Source organism: Gigantopelta aegis, chromosome 10 (assembly GCF_016097555.1).
Source record: "Gigantopelta aegis isolate Gae_Host chromosome 10, Gae_host_genome, whole genome shotgun sequence".
NCBI lineage: Eukaryota > Metazoa > Mollusca > Gastropoda > Neomphalida > Peltospiridae > Gigantopelta > Gigantopelta aegis.
The window spans coordinates 69219806-69241017 of NC_054708.1; the positions used below are offsets into that span (position 1 = coordinate 69219806).

Genomic DNA, 21212 nt, shown 5'->3' on the forward strand with positions numbered 1-21212 from the left:
ACCACTTCTGCAAGATACAATATTATGGTGGCCATCGTGCCATTTAACAATATAATAGTACCAGTATAGTAGCACCAGAGCAAATGCGGACACGAAATGCAATTATATCATTCAAAATATCATTAGAAGAATATTTGTATAAAAGGGACAAAATATGGAGACACAAAATTACGTGGTAAAGCTGCAACGTCTAATGTGAGTCTTCTTAGATTTTTGCTTTGGTATCACTCTTGCAACCACACTTAACCAATTCACTGCATGCTCTGAAGGCCACATCTGCAGTAGCTCTCTTTATTAAGCATGTGGTCCTTAACCACATGCCCGACGCCATATAACCGTAAATAACATGTGTTGGATGCGTCGTTAAATAAACCATTTCCTTCCTTCTTCTCTAAGACTATGCTAAAATTACCAAATGTTTGACATCCAACAGCCGATGATAAATTGCTTATTTCTAACATTCATGGATAGGTACTTCAGAATTCAGAAGATATAATAAAGAAAAAGGCTTTATAGGATAATACTGGTCATAGACTACAATTTCCCAACATTACTAACCATGTTCTGTACATAACACTTGCACTTGTATCCTAAATTACATCTGCTAAATGTGTCCCAACCATAACGGTACAGTTCCCAATCTGCATTATGCCTCCTACATGCAATAGTATGTGGCTATATGTGTTCATTTTAATTTCTCAGCTTTCCTTAATGCATGTTACCATCTTTTTATTTCAGGGACTCAGCTTTCTCGAGATATTACTCATAGAGCATGCCGAAATCTACATCTACAACCATATCGAAATATGTCCCAACCATAACGACTATATATTTCTAATAAACATCAACCTTGATGGCATGCAAATAACTTCTCTTTTTTTTTGTTAAATAAAACATGTACCCCATCCAAAAATATGTGATTTGTGCATGTTTAAGGAATTTGTGTGTGTGTGTCAAATGTCACACCTTATTTGCACCCGGTCATATGTCTTCGGATTTTAAGCTCAAGCCGAGCGAAAGATTCGAATTTTCTTTCTTTTATATATTTCTTCTTTAGATAACATAGTGGCCTTATATAGTGGCCACTGCTCGAATTATCAATCTCAAGTTCGTTTAAGAGACATTTAATATAATAGTGCTTAGATATGATGATTATGTTATTTTATGCTTTGCCAGTGGGCATATACAAATATTAAATATTTTATTACGAATCGAATGCAGATGTTGGGTTGGGGTGTGGGGGTGTATGTGTATGTTTATGGGTGTACTTTGTCAAATTTAATATAATGCATTTAACGGTTGGCTAGATTTTAACTAATAATGCCATCATTCTGGTCATCTCTGTTATAGGTATAACTAGTTCTTAAATTGTTTTGTTTTTTCCTGGTAACATTTAATTTTGACCAATGTGAAGATTCAAACGCTGCAATACAGATCGCAATTAATTTTATTGTATTGAATTGAATTGTATTTGTATTGTGCTGTGTCGTATTGTCTTGCCGTGTCTGTGTGTGTGTGGTGATTGTGCTTGTGTTATAATTAAGAGGGTGTTTGTAGTCAAAGAAGAAATAGTTTCACGACATAAAAGGTTGTTTTGTATTTCTACAAACACTGTTTCTAATGACTGAAGTTAGTTTTACAAAGAAACCAAATGAACTGGAAACTAGCGGATTATCCCCCCGAACCTAAAAAAAACCCAGAAGCCAAACAATAACAAAATAGAAAAGAAAACACACATTGAAAAAACGTCATGCGGATTCTGCTTTCAAAAGGGAATATGATAATTCAGAACAAACTGCATTTTGGCATCAACGAATTTACTTTTTGTTTATATGGTGAGTGTCCTTGTTGAAGCCCAATATGTACCAATTCTAAAAATTATGTATCAAAGCAGCCCAAAATGACACAACTGCTAACTATAGTACTGAAGTTTGTTTTGTTTAACGACACCACATTTATTAATCATCGACTATTGAATGTTAAACATTTGATAAGTTGTACATTAGTAGAAAGGAATCTTTTATATGCACCATCCCACAGACAGGATGACACATACCAAGGCATTTGATATACCAGCCGTGATGTGTGTGTGTGTGTGTGTGTGTGCGTGCGTGTGCGTGTGCGTGCGTGCGTGTACTGCATTTGTTAACCTGAATTCAGAAGTTAGAGGGAGATCATCCTAAAAACAAAACATTAAAAAAAAATGTTTTATTTAACGACGCACTCAACACATTTTATTTAAAGTTATATGGCGTCAGACATATGGTTAAGGACCACACAGATTTTGAGAGGAAACCAGCTGTCGCCACTTCATGGGCTACTCTTTCCGATTAGCAGCAAGGGATCTTTTATTTGCGCTTCCCACAGGCAGGATAGCACAAACCATGGCCTTTGTTGAGCCAGTTATGGATCACTGGTCGGTGCAAGTGGAGCACTCACTCAGGGTTTGGAGTCGGTATCTGGATTAAAAATCCCATGCCTCGACTGGGATACGAACCCAATACCTACCAGCCTGTAGACCGATGGTCTAACCACGACGCCATCGAGGCTGGTACAAAACATAAATGCACTTTATTCTGTCTGATCCCATTCCCTTTAAAAAGCAAACTCCGCATGATGCTTTTTCAATCTGTAGTTCTTGTTCTTTTTTGTCAATTTTTTTGTCAAATTCGCTTTTTGGTTTTATTATTGGAGGGTTGGAAGGGTAATCCGCTGGGGTTCAGTTCTTTTGTTTTCTGTATATGTTGCTCTATTGGAAAGTTGGAGTCATCCCTTTTTTCATACAGCTTAGTTTGGAGATCTGTGTCTCTTTGAATCTCTATGCATATATCGAGGTGTGACACTGATCGAATACCTTCATATGTTTCTTTTATTTCAAACACTCGTGAGTAAATCAACAGAAGGTAATCTGTAATCCTGCTATTATTCAATGATATAAGATCGTCAATATAGCGAAGAGTAAAGTTATACGTTATATGTCTGCCTGAGTATACTGTAGTCTGGATTCACACAAATATACAGTAATCAAAATATTTGGGGGGGTGAAATAAGAACCGGGATATCATCTTGTCGATTGAGTAGTGGAAAATACGCTGACTGTAAGATAAATACGACGTATAAATATAAGTGAAAGTTAATATTAATTTATCGCCAAAACTGGGACATAGTGACATGTGCACACGCAAACACATTTACATAACAAGAAGACAAACATCCATCCATCCATACATCCGTCCATTCATTCGAGGTAGGATGTAGCCAGTAGTAGATAGCTCGCCTGATGCGCGGTCTGTCTAGGATCGATACTCCTCCGTGGACCCATTGGATTGTTTATCGTTCCACCCAGTGCGCCACGAATGGTATATCAAATATCGTGGTATGTGATATCCAGTATTTGGGATGGTGCACATAAAAGGTCCTTTGCAACTAATGGAAAAATGTAACGGGTTTCCTCTTAATAACTAGCCGGTGATTAATAAATCAATCAATCTATTCTAGTGGTGTCGCTAAAAAAAAAACCCCTAACTTTAAACTATCCATCGATCCAGTTATACGTACGTACGTACGTACGTACGTACGTACGTATCTACGTACTAATCCACCCACCTACCTGCCTACATCCATACACACATACCTATATCCATATATACATATATAGATAGTAGATACACGCACACACATTCATGAATCAATGGTTGGAATAGGAAAACTCAATAGCTTCACCATGAGGATCGACCCTTCGTAATCCAAATGAATGGATTACAACCAAGCGAACATCCCACTCGTTTGGGCACACACAGTTTCAAAATGTTCACATGCTTTTAAATGGTGTAACCAGTGCCCCATGACTGGTATATCAAAATATTTTGTATATGCCGTCCTTTCTGTGGGAAAGTGTATATAAAAAAAACCTTTTCATGTCAGAATTACCAATGGTTTGACATCCAATAGTCGATGATTTATTAACTAATGTGCCGTTAAACAAAACACAATTTGAACGATTTGAGCAAATGTAACAAAGTATATGGCATCTCTTGGGCTTCTACACACCAGCTATCCGATCAATTACTAATTTGAATTTTCAAGAAAGAAAATCAAGTTTATTAGGTAAAAATGCATTATGATAACCGCATTTTCTATATCGCCATGTAAACAACCGTTAGTGATACTTCGTCGTAAGAATAACATACAATATATTAGGAACGCAAATTTTAATTTCAAATTGAGTTAGGTGAGTTCATATTAACACACAGCTATGTTCTTTGTCACGAGGTGTCCAGGTTATCCGTAAGTAAACGTACTAGTACAGATCTGAAATGAAACGTCAATACGGATATCAATGAGAGCAAGGTAAGAATATTTGTTTCATGTAATTTAAACATTTGTTCTTTTTGTTAGTACATAGCACTTTCAGTTTCATAAATATTAGATATTAAAATATCACAAGTTTTGTTAGTTTCAATTGTCTGGCCGAAACGCCGAGAAGTAACAGTCGACAGAGATTTTTAGCATTCCTTATGACCCAGTTGTTTCAACTTTTGTTAGACAGTTGGAAGAAGAAACTAAGTTAGACGCTCTAGGATTAAACAAAACAAAACCATGCAGACACACACACACACACACACACACACACACACACACACAGACACAGACACACACACACACACACAGAGAGAGAGAGAGAGAGAGAGAGAGAGAGAGAGAGAGAGAGAGAGAGAGAGAGAGAGAGAGAGAGAGAGAGAGACAGACAGACAGACAGACAGACAGACAGACAGACAGACAGACAGACAGACACAGACAGACAGACAGACACAGACAGACAGACACAGACAGACAGACAGACACAGACAGACAGACACAGACAGACACAGACAGACAGACACAGACAGACACAGACAGACAGACACAGACAGACACAGACAGACAGACACAGACAGACACAGACAGACACAGACAGACAGACACAGACAGACACAGACAGACACAGACAGACAGACAGACAGACACAGACAGACAGACACAGACACAGACAGACAGACAGACAGACAGACAGACAGAGAGACAGAGCGAGCGAGCGAGCGAGCGAGCATATTCCAAGAAGAAATTTAAATGCTACCCCCTCGTCCCCCATTATGTTGCTATATGGATAAAGATGGGACCGGGCTCAATCTAAACCAAACAGTTAAACTTAACTCTAAACCTAACCATAACTCCACATGTAAATCTAACTCTAATCCTAACCAAAATAGTGGGATAACTGCCCAACACTTGAATCTTCAGTTGTTTACCTAATAGTACATTTTCTTGCCGTAGCCGTATCCGCCGCCGTATCCGCCTCCCATGCCTCCCCAGCCGCCGAAGTCACCAAATCCGCCCATGCCTCCCCAGCCGCCGGATCCTATGCCTCCAAATCCTCCTCCAAAGCCGCCCAAGCCTCCATATCCTCCGCCATATCCTCCGCCGTATCCTCCACCATATCCACCATATTCTCCGCCATATCCTCCGTAACCATAGCCGTATGAAGGCTTGATGAAGCCAGCACTTGCCAGAGATAGGCAGGCCAGGGCGAGGATCACGAGTTTCATCATTTTGAAAACTGAAATGGAAATAGTGGGAGCATCTCTCGTCATATTGGATGTCATGAACGAATATATTATCTCTACGTTGATTGGCGTGTATACCAAAAGGAAAATGTGCCTTTTACACAACATTTGCACACTGTTTGTTTCTTTCTTTGTTTTTCATACCCCGATGAATTTAAAATAAGTAACAGAAAGCCATAGTATTTGCAATGTCCACCTATGTTTGAATCAGTTTTGACTTCAATTGAGGCGAGCGCTATGTAACATAACGCAAATTAAATTTGAAAATAAATTAATGATGTGTGTATGATGAATATTGTAATTATTTTAAACGAATACTGTTTTCTTCTTATAGTGCGTTCTATGATTATTTTCTGTGTAGAAACATTTGATGTTGTACCATATATGAAAATTAACTTTATTGAAAATGTTGATTTAAGTATTTGTTATTTTCAACCTGTGATTCAGTTGATATAGAACAAAAAGGAAGAAACCAATGCTGTCATGGTGAATGACTCGAACAGTAATGCATAGCGACTTCTACAAGACATGTTGCTATAGATAAACTAGACTCTCGAGGTCCTTCCCATTGGACGCCAACTTAGTCTAGTCAAACAGGAACATCTACATAACTACCGGTAAACGTCCTCCATCCTCTCACCGTAACCACAATCGTCTGGGCCACGTTCCATAAAGCGATTTTAGACCTAAGATCACCTTCAGAGCCCAGCTACCATATGCACTTAAGGCGATCTTAGGGCTAGAATCGCTTCGTGGAACGGGGCCCTCTATCTTTTTATTCATTGATTTCAACTCATTTCCATGCCTATATCCAATTAAGGTTCAAACACGCTGTCCTGGGTACGCACCTCAGCTTTGTGGACTGTCTCTTGGACAGTGGGATAGATGTTAGTGGTTAGTGAGAGAGAAGAGGGTGTAGTAATTTTACACCTAACCAGTGAGTCTTTAAAACTCACTCTGGGTACCAGCCTGCTAACCCAGTACCAGTCCGATGTGAAAGAAATGTTATAATATTATAAACCTATTTTACTTACCTTGGATTGTAGTATCGGAAGACGGCGAAGGCGACAGTGTTGAACAGGATTTCAGAACCATAAGCTGCCTATCTGATGCGCGGTCGCTCTAGGATCGATCGCCGTCAGTGACCCGATTAATCTATTTCACGTTCCAGCCAGTGCATAACCAATGGAATATTGTCACAGTGTAACATTTACAACTATATTCAAATGTAATTTATATAATTAGTGTGTATATATGATTCAAATTATTGTTTTCCTGTCACCTGCAAATTTTGCAATAACGTAGACCAGACCAATTAGTGTGAAACTAAATTACAACAACCAAGAACAATATGGGTTTTAAGTATTGCACCAACGTATCAGCTAAGGACTATAAAGCCTTTGAAAACAGAAACATACTTTTGTACAATAAAGTACAAAGTTTGTTATATATATTATGTGTATGTATAATTTATATTATGTGTTTCTATAATTTTGCATTTATTTATTTTATAAACATTGTGTCAATATCCATGTGTGCCATGTCACTAATGTAACTGAATTATGTGTCAATACGATTGTACGTTATAACAGTTGTATACTAACATTATATCTCAAGGGTCATTACGCCTAATGCGAATAATTATATTTAAGAACATATAACCCATGGCAATTACGTGACAACAAACATGTGTATCTTATAAATATTACTTTTTCTTAACATGAAGGAGATACTCAAGAGTGGACTCAAAGAGGCAATCAAGGAGAGACCGAAGGGCAGACCGAAGGAGGACAGCTCTGCTGCACATTTCACTAAGGTTGTCAGTCGCAACCTATGTCATACACCCAAGAGCTGAGACATATATTATCTGTATCACCATGTTGTTAACTTGTTGTTAATCATGTTTCATGTTGGAAAGGAAATAGAAACTACATCACAAACTTGTTACTTCTGTTCCTTCTTTTAACTTGCATGTAAAACAACACTAGGAATACCAACACTGTTAACAGGAATTGAAAAACAAACCACTGTGTTAATATCAAAGGCCATGGTGTGTGCTATCGTGGTTGTGGGATAGTGAATACAAAAAGAAAACGTCCTTACTACTAATGAATACAAGTAGCGGGTTTCCTCTCGAAGACTGGATGTCAGAATGACCAAGTCTTTTACATCCAATAGCGGATGATTTAGTAATTTTGATATAAAGTTTTGCAGAGGAAACCCATTATATTTCTCCATTGGTAGCAAGGAATATGTTATAGTCACCATCGCATACACATGACACAAACACCACAACGTTTGATTTACCAGTCGTGGTAGACTAGCTGGAAAGAGAAATACGCCAATGGGACCACCGACGGGGATCGATCGCAGATCGATCATTAAACAGGCGAACGCTTTACCACTGGATTGGATTGGATAACATATTAACGTATCCATATACAATTAAGGTTCAAGTACGTCTCTGTCGGTCACAATCTCTGACTTCGCCAGTGACTGAGTCCGGAACAGAATTTTTTGGGTGGTTGTTGTTTGTTTGGGGGTTTTTGTTTTCTTTTTGTTTGTTTTTTTTTTTTGGGGGGGGGGGGGGGGGGGGGGGGGGGGGGGGGGTGAGAGAGAGAGAGTTGAAAATGGGCAGAATTTTTAAAATCGCTATTAGTGAAAATGTTAATATAATTTAATAAATAAAATAAATGTTAACAAGCCAAAAATAAAAGAATTGACTACTCGGCCGAATATTTATATTATTTGGAGCATTTTAGGACAGTCCAAAAATAAATACTAGTAAGAGAAACAAGAGAGGATCGGACTATTTAATATTTTTTCAACAAGAAAGTAATTTCGATATAAAATTTTGAATGAAGTGCTAAAAGTATAAAGTCCGATCTATATACCACAAAGGGTTCCTGAGTTTAGCCTCTGACTTCGCCAGTGACTAAGTCAATGATTATATATATACTATAGAAACCACCCATCTATGTTTAAATTAAAGGGACATTCTTGAGGTTGCTACATTGTAAGATGTTTCCGACTAATAAAATATTTCTATGATTAAACTTGCATATTAAAGATATTTTCTTGTTTAGAATATCAACATCTGTATAATCGATGTGTGTCTGGTCATCTTAATATTTGTATATTTGTAAGAAGCCCAAACTGGAGTTTGTGTTCAAATAATGTCGTACGTACGAAAAAACAATATTTTAGGAAATAAGATGAAATTTAACCTAATACAAACATTAGAACGATCAGAAACACGTTTAATATACAGCCACTAATATTTTATGCAGAAAGATATATTTGATATGTAATTACAATCATCAAAAAGTCTCTGTTAGTCGATAACATCTTAAAAAGTGCAGCAAACTCATGAATGTCCTTTTAATACAGCAGTTATCTACTAATAATGTACATGAATTCTGTAATCTAGGAAACTGCCTGTACACAATGTTTAAAAGACGAGAATCAATAGTTACATAGTTTTGCACAGAGTTCTATTCACGTTTTATATTCTGCTTATTTGTATTTTAAAGTGATACCTTCCGTTATGCCATTATTATACAATTGCATGTATAATTTCTGTGTGAAACTGATGAGCTGTAAAAGCTTAAAGGCAATAAAGAATTGAATCGAGTCGTAAACATTAGTTCCCCCTCCCCCCCCCCCCCCATGCCGCCCTGGCGCGCGTCTCCTTCACGGCCTGTTCTTGATTATTCTAACTGGCTTCCGTGTGTTTCCATAGACTAAAGTCACTGTCACCTGCTTTCCGTTGTAATTAACCCTGTATTTGGTGAAGTTCTCAAAGCTAGTAATCAACGCCCCGATTGGTGGGGGTGGGGGATTAATCTCGAGCATTACCAAAGCGGTCTGCATCATAGCGAGGTTAGTAAAAATTAAAGTTTGTTTTATTTAACGACGCCACTAGATTACATAGATTTTTTATCTTATCATCGGCTATTGGACGACCACGTTATCGTTTGTGCTTAAAAACAATACATGCAATATATCAACCAAACAATTACCCATATATATCAGCGCTACAACCCCATACTCAAAGTATTAACTAAAATAAATGGTACCTTTCGTGGCTCATTTTCGGCATAACCAGATGTTTTTACAACACCCCTAGCTTTGCACAAAATTTGAGTACGTTTCTTACAGGTACCCCATACATGTTCCAAGCACAAGGCCACTTGACACTGTGGTACTAGATGAAATAAAACTGCAAACATGTTTAGCACAGATGAAACCAACACACTCACATTTATAACCAGTCACAGGTGTTAACTTCTCTATCAAAAGTTCGGTGCACCTCGAACTTTGACCCAGCCGGAAAGTATTTGGTTTAGTGTTACTTATAGGGGTGTTCAGGGGCATGTTCCCCGGAAAATGTTGGGCAAAAAAGATGTCCAAAAATATGCTTTCAGGACAGTTTAAGGTTGTATATTTTGAATGATGATTTTGTTTAAAAGAAAAAAAAAAGTCATTACAAAAGGCACCTAAATGGCTAGGCGGGTGGGGGTCACAGGACCCCTGTGATTCTTTCTGGATTCGGTAATGACTAGTTCAAATATTTTACTGGAATATACTGGCCAGATGAAGCGTTTCATAACGACGAGCATTGCCATATTTAGAGGCGGGACGTGGCCCAGCCCTAAAGTGCTCGCTTGATGCGCAGTCGGTTTGGGAACCATTCCCGTCGGTGGGCCCACTGAGCTAATTCTCATCCAGCCAGTGCACCACAACTGGTATATCAAAGGCCGTGGTATGTGCTATCCTGTCTATGGAATGGTGCATATAAAAGATCACTTGCTAGTAACGAAAACATGTGGCTGGTTTTCTCTTAAGACTATGACCAGATGCTTAACATCAAATAGCCGATGATTAATAAATCACTGTGCTTTAGGGTGTCGTTAAATAAAACAAATGTTTTCTGTCGTATTTATGACCAATGACAGGGCAGTTAATATTAATTGTACTAGCTTGAGTCACATGTAGCCCTCCCCTTATTGATATGTAGTTGGGGATGACTAGAGAGGACTGTGTGTGATAATGCATCAATCGTCGACGATCAAATGATAGCCAGCTACTGTGGTAAAATACACATTTGTTCCTAAATCTGATGCCACGAAGCTTCAGTTTGATTATTCTTGCGTTCAGTCATAACATTAAACGTACATGTTGTTAACCAGTACCAATACTACATGAGACATCCGACGCTGTACTGTATTGTGGTGACTTCATAACAAAATGTGTGCCAACATGACACGTTGGTAATGGTTAACAACATGCAATTGCAATGTTATGGTTGGACTCAATGGTATCAGATTTAGACAACAACAGTGTATTTTAGACACAGTAGCCACTACCATTTAGTCGTTGACGACGGCCGAAGTATATTACGCAGAGTCCTCTCCATGTTGAATGAAACGTTGGGGCGCACTTCGACCTTTTACATGCTCAGATACTATTCGGTGTAAGCTTATTGTTTTTACTAGAAAGTATTGACATTGCGACCAATGCTATGTGATTTGATGTATGCGGCAGGGGTCGAAATACGGCCGTCCCGACCGATTTTTGCCGGTCAACATCACCAACGGCCGGTACATTATTTTGCCCGTCAGACCTTCGGACCGTCAATTATATAAGGTTGATATTAACTCTTTAGTTTGAATCAATGATGTTTGGTCTGGAATGTTTTGAATCGGGCCGGCAAAACTTGTACCTTGCCGACCGAATATCTGGCAGAAATATCAGCCAGTTTCAACCACTGTGCAATATTTACATTTAGGCGAGTTCATTAAGAGCCATTGTTTCCGTGATTACAGATCAGAAGAAATATTGTATTTCAGTGGTAGCTTAGTCTGGAAACAAACCGACAAACAATTCAGATATATATATATCTATATATCTATCTATCTATATATATATATATATATATATATATATATATATATATATATATATATATATATATATATATATATATATATATATATATATATTACAAAAATGTCCTGCCCTACGTTTCTTAACGCGTGCGTTTTCGTGGTCTATGCAACGGTATTGTAATATAAAAACGTTTTCCAAAATCGCTGACCGAAACAGTAAAAATGTTTGACTTTGTATTATTCTAAAATAGTCCTTTGATTTTTTTTTTTTTTTTTTTTTTTTTTTTTTTTTTTTTTATTGTCCCCAGATTATAAAATGGCAGTGTCAGGGTTGGGGTGCCCTGAGCTCACTGTCTCACAATATTTTTTAAATTTCGTATGGTATAAAGTTTTATATACATACATATAAATGGCAAAATATATACACACGAATAGATATAATCCACACAATTTATGTATATTGTTGTTGTTGCGTTTTTTTTTTTTTTTTTTTTTTTGGGGGGGGGGGGGGGTAATTAAAATATTCCTTCCATTACACACACACACACATATATAGGCATTAAGATGAAAAGGGTATATTTACATATTCATGTAAATCGACATACACATACATATTCAGAGTCATACATCCATCCACACCTACATACATACATTAATATATACACATAGAACATTGCATTATAAAAACCCCACAAAAACATACACCATTATAACTGGGTTTTACTGTGATGAATGTTTCGTACAATTATATATCTTGATTTTAGAACATATTTGAAATGTTTAATAGTTGGTAAGGTATCCGTTACTTTACATTTGTAAATAAAGAACTTTGAAAGTAATAAAAACAGATCAAAAATATCATCTGTTATTGTTTTATTATTTTCACCAAGAAGAATCAACTCGGCATCAAGAGACAACTTATAAATGTGTGGACAGTTATCGTGTATCAGCTGGACAAAAGCATTCCAAAATGTTTTGACTGGAATAAACTCCCAAAAGAGATGAACTATAGTTTCTGGAGTGCATTTACAAAATGTACAAAGATTATTATTAGTTTTATTAATTTTCAATAAAAACAGATTAGTTGTGATAATTCTATGTAGTAACCTGTACTGAAACCATCTTAACTTTGTATCTGGGGTTGTCTTAAACGGCTTTGAATATATTTTTGTCCAGTTGATATCGGAATGAAATAATTCCTCCCATTTTGATTCAGCCTTTATAATGTTATTCAAATAGTCCTTTGACAGTACAGATAATGTCTTCAAACGATTAATACTTTTAACAAAATAAAAATACACCCTTGTAAAATTTAATGCACGAAATAAAACAAGGTTAATTCATAGTTTGTTTCATGGACGACGTCGAAGTGAAAATAATTCTTATACTTCTATAAACCTCAGAAATTACGTCATTACGCCAGCAGGGACGTCATTGCGTAACCTGCCCTACGTTTCTTAACGCGGGCATTCGCGAAACGTTTTGTTGTTAGCTTTAAGAACAGGATTGTTCGGCGCGAGCAAATCGAAGTCTTTGAAAAAATGGCTGCCAAACTTTTCTCGTTTACCCTTTCACACAAAATTGATAACAAATTTGTTTAAATATCCTCTCGAGTGTGTGTGTGTGTGTGTGTGTGTGTGTGTGTGTGTGTGTGTGTGTGTTTGTTTGTTTGTTTTGTACGTATGTATGTATGTATGTATGTATGTATGTACATTGTATGTATATATGAATTAATAGCCATAAGATCCAACAGCGGATCCAGGATTTGTAAATAGGATCATATGAATGGGAATATGTTACTATGTATTATGGAGGTCTACCCGCATCACCAGATGTGAAATGAGTTATACATATATCAGTGTGTGAATATATGTTGGGGGGGGGGGGGGGGGAGGGGGGGTAACCCCACCCCCGGATACGTCTGATTCTAATTAATATTAATATATTTGTATATGCGGAATTCACATTATATTCTGATTTCAGGAACGATCTTTATACTGTATTGTAATACTATGTTTGCTAATAAAAATTGCTTAAGGCTTAATAGCTAATTATGTGGCAAAATATTGCTACAATAGACTGGATGTTACAACTAAACGTTACGTTTGGAGTTTAATCATTCCCATTACTTTGGAAGTATGATGGGTATGAGTGTCATATCAATAATCGTTATAATTGTGTATAAATATACATAATACAAAATAAGAAAATATACAACAAGACACAGAAAAATATCCCAAGTACCTTCACTTATTCTTAATATATTTAGGGGCAATAAAATATAATTTATATATATATATATATATATATATATATATATATATATATATATATATATATATATATATATATATGTATGTATGTATATATATATACAACGTGACACGTTGGTAATGGTTAACAACATGCAATTGCAATGTTATGGTTGGACTCAATGGTATCAGATTTAGACAACAACAGTGTATTTTAGACACGGCCGAAGTATATTACACACAGTCCTCTTATGTTGAATGAAACGTTGGGCGCACTTCGACCTTTTTTTTTTTTTTTTGATTTTTTTTTTTTTTTTATTGTCTCCAGAATATAAAATGGCAGTGTCAGGGTTGGGGTTCCCTGAGCTCACTGTCTCACAATATTTTTTTTTATTTCATATGGTATACACAGTTTTATATACATACATATAAATGGCAAAATATATACATATATATATACGTATGTATATGTATGTATATGTGTATATATATATATATATATATATATATATATATATATATATATATATATGTGTATGTGTATGTGTATGTATATGTATATGTATATGTATATGTATATGTATATGTATATGTATATGTATATGTATATGTATATGTATATGTATATGTATATGTATATATATATATATATATATATATATATATATACACATATACATCTACGAATTAGGTCAGCAAGTGATCTACGTCATGCTCACGTCACGAAAATATTAAACTCAAAAACAAAAGCCAAACCATAACAAAATAGAAAAGAAAACACACATTGAAAACACGTCATGCGGATTCTGCTTTCAAAAGGGAATATGATAATTCAGAACAAATTGCATTTTGGCATCAACGAATTTACTTTTTGTTTATATGGTGAGTGTCCTTGTTGACGCCCAGTATGTCCCAATGCTAAAAATTATCTATCAAAGCAGCCCAAAATGACACAACTGCTAACTATAGTACTGAAGTTTGTTTTGTTTAACGACACCACATTTATTAATCATTGACTATTAAACATTTGGTAAGTTGTACATTAGTAGAAAGGGATCTTTTATATGCACCATCCCACAGACAGGATGACACATACCAAGGCATTTGATGTACCAGCCGTGTGTGTGTGTGTGTGTGTGTGTGCGTGCGTGTGTGTACTGCATTTGTTAACCTGAATTCAGAAGTTAGAGGGAGCTTATCCTAAAAGCAAAACATAATTAAATTTTTTTATTTCACGACGCACTCAACGCATTTTATTTACGGTTATATGGTGTCAGACATATGGTTAAGGACCACACAGATTTTGAGAGGAAACCCGCTGTCGCCACTACATGGGCTACTCTTTCCGATTAGCAGCAAGGGATATTTTATTTGCGCTTCCCACAGGCCTTTGTTCAACCAGTTATGGATCACTGGTCGGTGCAAGTGGTTTACACCTACCCATTGAGCCTTGCGGAGCACTCACTCAGGGTTTGGAGTCGGTATCTGGATTAAAAATCCCATGCGTCGACTGGGATACGAACCCAGTGCCTACCAGCCTGTAGACCGATGGCCTAACCACGACGCCATCGAGGCCGGTACAAAACATAAATGCACTTTGTTCTGTCTGATCCCATTAACTTTTAAAAGCAAAATCCGCATGATGGTTTTTCAATCTGTAGTTCTTGTTCTTTTTTGTCTAATTTGTTATGGTTCGCTTTTTGGTTTTATTATTGGAGGGTTGGAAGGGTAATCCGCTGGTTTTCAGTTCATTTGTTTTCTGTATATGTTGCTCTATTGGAAAGTTGAAGTCATCCCTTTTTTCATACAGTTTAGTTTGGAGATCTGTGTCTCTTTGAATCTCTATGCATAGATCGAGGTGTGACACTGATCGAATACCTTCAGATGTTTCTTTTATTTCAAACACTCGTGAGTAAATCAATAGAAGGTAATCTGTAATCCTGCTATTATTCAATGATATAAGATCGTCAATATAGCGAAGAGTAAAGTTATACGTTATATGTCTGCCTGAGTATACTGTAGTCTGGATTCACACAAATATACAGTAATCAAAATATTTTGGTGGGTGAAATAAGAACCGGGATATCATCTTGTCGATTGAGTAGTGGAAAATACGCTGACTGTAAGATAAATACGACGTATAAATCTAAGTGAAAGTTATCGCCAAAACTGGGACATAGTGACATGTGCACACGCAAACACATTTACATAACAAGAAGACAAACATCCATCCATCCATACATCCGTCCATTCATTCGAGGTAGGATGTAGCCCAGTAGTAGATAGCTCGCCTGCTGCGCGGTCTGTCTAGGATCGATACTCCTCCGTGGACCCATTGGACTATTTATCGTTCCACCCAGTGTGCCACGAATGGTATATCAAATATCGTGGTATGTGATATCCATTCTGTGGGATGGTGCACATAAACGATCCTTTGCAACTAATGGAAACATGTAACGGGTTTCCTCTTAATAACTAGCCGGTGATTAATAAATCAATAAATCTATTCTAATGGTGTCGATAAAAAAAAACACCCTAACTTTAAACTATCCATCGATCCAGTTATACGTACGTACGTACGTACGTACGTATCTACGTACTAATCCACCCACCTACCTGCCTACATCCATACATACATACCTACATACCTACATCCATATATACATACATAGATAATAGATACACGCACACACATTCATGAATCAATGGTTGGAATAGGAAAACTCAATAGCTTCACCATGAGGATCGACCCTTTGTAATCCAAATGAATGGATTACAACCAAGCGAACATCCCACTCGTTTGGGCACACACAGTTTCAAAATGTTCACATGCTTTTAAATAGTGTAACCAGTGCCCCATGACTGGTATATCAAACTAGTTTGTATATGCCATCCTTTCTGTGGGAAAGTGTATATAAAAAAACCTTTTCATGTCAGAATTACCAATGGTTTGACATCCAATAGCCGATGATTTATTAAGTAATGTGTTCTAGGGGTGCCGTTAAACAAAACACAATTTTAACGATTTGAGCAAATGTAACAAAGTATATGGCATCTCTTGGGCTTCTACACACCAGCTACCCGATCAATTACTAATTTGAATTTTCAAGAAACAAAATCAAGTTTATTAGGTAAAAATGCATTATGATAACTGCATTTTCTATATCGTCATGTAAACAACTGTTAGTGATAAGTCGTCGTAAGAATAACATACAATATATTAGGAACGCAAATTTTAATTTCAAATTGAGTTAGGTGAGTTCATATTAACACACAGCTATGTTCTTTGTCACGAGGTGTCCAGGTTATCCGTAAGTAAACGTACTAGTACAGATCTGAAATGAAACGTCAATACGGATATCAGTGAGAGCAAGGTAAGAATATTTGTTTTATGTAATTTAAACATTTTTTCTTTTTGTTTGTACATTAGAACTTTCAGTTTCATAAATATTAGATATTAAAATATCACAAGTTTTGTTAGTTTCGATTGTCTGTCCAAAACGCCGAGAAGTAACAGTCGACAGAGACATTTAGCATTCCTTATGACCCAGTTGTTTCAACTTTTGTTAGACAGTTGGAAGAAGAAACTAAGTTAGACGCTCTAGGATTAAACAAAACAAAACCATGCAGACACACAAACACAAACACACACACACACACACACACACACACAGAGAGAGAGAGAGAGAGAGAGAGAGAGAGAGAGAGAGAGAGAGAGAGAGAGAGAGAGAGAGAGAGAGAGAGAGAGAGAGAGAGAGAGAGAGAGAGAGAGAGAGAGAGAGAGAGTGAGAGAGAGAGAGAGAGAGAGAGAGAGAGAAGCATTCCAATTTTTTTTTTAAATGCTACCCCCTCGTCCCCCATTATGTTGCTATATGGATAAAGATGGGACCGGGCTCAATCTAAACCAAACAGTTAAACTTAACTCTAAACCTAACCATAACTCCACATGTAAATCTAACTCTAATCCTAACCAAAATAGTGGGATAACTGCCCAACACTTGAATCTTCAGTTGTTTACCTAATAGTACATTTTCTTGCCGTATCCGTATCCGCCGCCGTATCCGCCTCCCATGCCTCCCCAGCCGCCGAAGCCACCAAATCCGCCCATGCCTCCCCAGCCGCCGAATCCCATGCCTCCAAATCCTCCTCCAAAGCCGCCCAAGCCTCCATATCCTCCGCCATATCCTCCGCCGTATCCTCCACCATATCCACCATATCCTCCGCCATATCCTCCGTAACCATAGCCGTATGAAGGCTTGATGAAGCCAGCACTTGCCAGAGACAGGCAGGCCAGGGCGAGGATCACGAGTTTCATCATTTTGAAAACTGAAATGGAAATAGTGGGAGCATCTCTCGTCATATTGGATGTCATGAACGAATATATTATCTGTACGTTGATAGGCGTGTATACCAAATAGGCCTTTTACACAACATTTGCACACTGTTTGTTTGTTTCTTTCTTTGTTTTTCATACCCCGATGAATTTAAAATAAGTAACAGAAAGCCATAGTATTTGCAATGTCCACCTATGTTTGAATCAGTTTTGACTTCAACTGAGGCGAGCGCTATGTAACATAACGCAAATTAAATTTGAAAATAAATTAACATGCCGTATGATGAATATTGTAATTATTTTAAACGAATACTGTTTTCTTCTTATAGTACGTTCTATGATTATTTTCTGTGTAGAAACATTTGATGTTGTACCATATATGAAAATTAACTTTATTGAAAATGCTCATTTAAGTGTTTGTTATTTTCAACCTGCGATTCAGTTGATATAGAACAAAAAGGAAGAAACCAATGCTGTCATGGTGAATGACTCGAACAGTAATGCATAGCGACTTCTACAAGACATGTTGCTATAGATAAACTAGACTTTCAAGGTCGTTCCCATTGGACGCCAACTTAGTCTAGTCAAACAGGAACATCTACATAACTACCGGTAAACGTCCACCATCCTCTCACCGTAACCACAATCGTCTGGGCCACGTTCCATAACGCGATTTTAGGCCTAAGATCACCGTAAGAGCATAGCTACCATATGCACTTAAGGTGATCTTAGGGCTACAATCGCTTCGTGGAACGGGGCCCTGTATCTTTTTATTCATTGATTTCAACTCATGTCCATGCCTATATCCAATTAAGGTTCAAACACGCTGTCCTGGGTACGCACCTCAGCTTTGTGGACTGTCTCCTGGACAGTGGGATAGATGTTAGTGGTTAGTGAGAGAGAAGAGGGTGTAGTAGTTTTACACCTGACCAGTGAGTCGTTAAAACTCGCTCTGGGTACCAGCCTGCGAAACGGGTACCAGCCTGCGAAACCAGTACCAGTCCGATGTGAAAGAAATGTCATAAAATTATCAATCTATTTTACTTACATTGGTCGGTACGACTATAGTATCGGAAGACGGCGGAGGCGAGAGTGTTGAACAGGATTTCAGAGCCGTTTTTATAGAGAAAATTTGATAACTTTGATGGATTTATGCTTCCTGTCTATAATTTTAAGTTTTTTATTTACTCAATTATTAATCATTTCTTGATCATTCTACATCGTTCCATTTTTGTCTCCTGGGGCCTTTGACAGTAAATTGATTTTTTTTTGTAAAGAAAAATGTCGCTAGGTCATGTCAACGTACGATTAAATTTTTTCTGATGGGTTGCAAATATCCTAACACAAAAAATAAAGTTTAGCGATTTAAGAAATGTGCTTAAATAAACGAAAGTTGTGATTTTGAAAGTGAAATCAGACGCAGGATTGAAATGGTGTATCATTTGTCAGTATACATTACAGTAGATTTTCAAAACAAAATCAAATGCGTAATTGACACGACACTGAATGTAGCTTGTATTTTACAGTGCAATGCAGAAATATTCTTGCATTTTTAATTCTTTATTTAATCAAATAAAATCCATTGTTCAGGGCAAAAGGACATATAGTAATGGAGAATGTACGAGGACGTGTAGATTCGTAAAGCATAATTCCCGAGCCCTGTAAGGGCTTGTTAATTATTGTTAATGGATCTACTATTGAAACCCAAAATGTCCCAATTGGAACCTCTTGAGCTGGTGCTTGGCCCAAGATGTCCCAATTGACATCTTAATTGTGACATATTGGGCTGAACACCGGCCCAAGATGTCACAATTCTATAAAATATGTAGCAAGTTGGCCCAAAATGTCCCAAGTGCTGAATAAATAAGCACAAAATACACGAACAAGAGTACATATACATGCATGTATGTATGTATACTTTATGCATATATGTTAAAGTTTGTTTTGTTTAACGACACCACTAGATGACAATGATTTATTAATCATCGACAAACATTTGGATGACAAACATTTTGTAATTTTTACATTAGTAGAAGGGGATCTTTTATATGCACCATCCCACAGACAGGATAGCACATACCACTGACTTTGATCATATATATGATAAAAAAAAAAGTATATTTAAAATAGATCTTCCAACATATTTCACAAACGGAACTCTGCCGTGAAATGTAAATGATAAAAGAATAAACAGATCTAAAAATAGATCTTACAACAGATTTCGCAAACGGACCTGCAGTGCGCTAGAAATGATGAAAGAACAAACTGATTAAAATAGATCATACTACATATTTCACAAACTGAATTCTGCCGTGAGATTTAAATCATTAAATAATGAATGAACAAGCAGACACAAAATAGATTTTACTACATATTTCACAAACAAACTCTGTCATGATATATAAATAATATAAGAACAAGCAGATTAATATAGATAATAAAAAATATTTCACAAACGGAACTCGACAGTGAGCTAGAACTGACTAAAACTAGACCTTACTTCATGTTTCAAAGACGATTCTCTGCAGTGAGCTAGAAATGACGAAATAATCAGCTCAGAATAAAACATATATCTTAAAACATCTTCCCCGGATAACTAGAAATAATCCAAGAACAAGATGACTGAACATAGATCTTACAGACACTATAGGACATCTCAGTTGGAAGATATGATACGAACTAACGCCATTCCGTGTGCATGTGAACTTTGACAAGGACAGGAGTTAAAACGGCTTTGGTCAGATCTACAATCGGGTATTTCAGTGTACTAAGTAGGAATGTCAGTATTATCTCATTTTAGATAGAAGGTGAAAGAACCCCAGTATGTTACTTGTCGTCGTCGACCATTTCTACAATTAGGATAAATAAGTTATGTTCACATAGTTAACAGTAACCGTAAGCTGCCTATCTGATGCGCGGTCGCTCTAGGATCGATCGCCGTCCGTGACCCGATTGGGCTATTCCAGCCAGTGCATAACCAATGGAATATTGTCACAGTGTAACATTTACAACTATATTCAAATGTAATTTATATAATTAGCGTGTATATATGATTCAATTAATTGTTTTCCTGTCACCTGCAAATTTTGCAATAACGTAGACCAGACCAATTAGTGTGAAACTAAATTACAAC

At 36.8% G+C, this 21212-nt stretch overlaps 2 protein-coding genes across 2 annotated transcripts; both read right to left on the reverse strand.

The window, feature by feature from the left end:
* Positions 1-4196: 4196 nt before the first annotated feature.
* On the reverse strand, positions 4197-5669 carry LOC121382623 (ctenidin-1-like). The gene is made up of 2 exons (XM_041512151.1): positions 5289-5669; positions 4197-4311 (listed from the first exon to the last, which is right to left on the reverse strand). The coding sequence occupies exon 1, from the start codon at positions 5640-5642 to the stop codon at positions 5289-5291; it is 354 nt and encodes a 117-aa protein (XP_041368085.1). The 5' UTR covers positions 5643-5669; the 3' UTR covers positions 4197-4311.
* An 11297-nt stretch (positions 5670-16966) lies between these two features.
* On the reverse strand, positions 16967-19228 carry LOC121384104 (glycine-rich protein 23-like). Its single transcript, XM_041514337.1, has 3 exons — positions 19128-19228; positions 17765-18072; positions 16967-17081 (listed from the first exon to the last, which is right to left on the reverse strand). The coding sequence occupies exon 2, from the start codon at positions 18062-18064 to the stop codon at positions 17765-17767; it is 300 nt and encodes a 99-aa protein (XP_041370271.1). The 5' UTR covers positions 18065-18072; positions 19128-19228; the 3' UTR covers positions 16967-17081.
* Positions 19229-21212: the final 1984 nt, after the last annotated feature.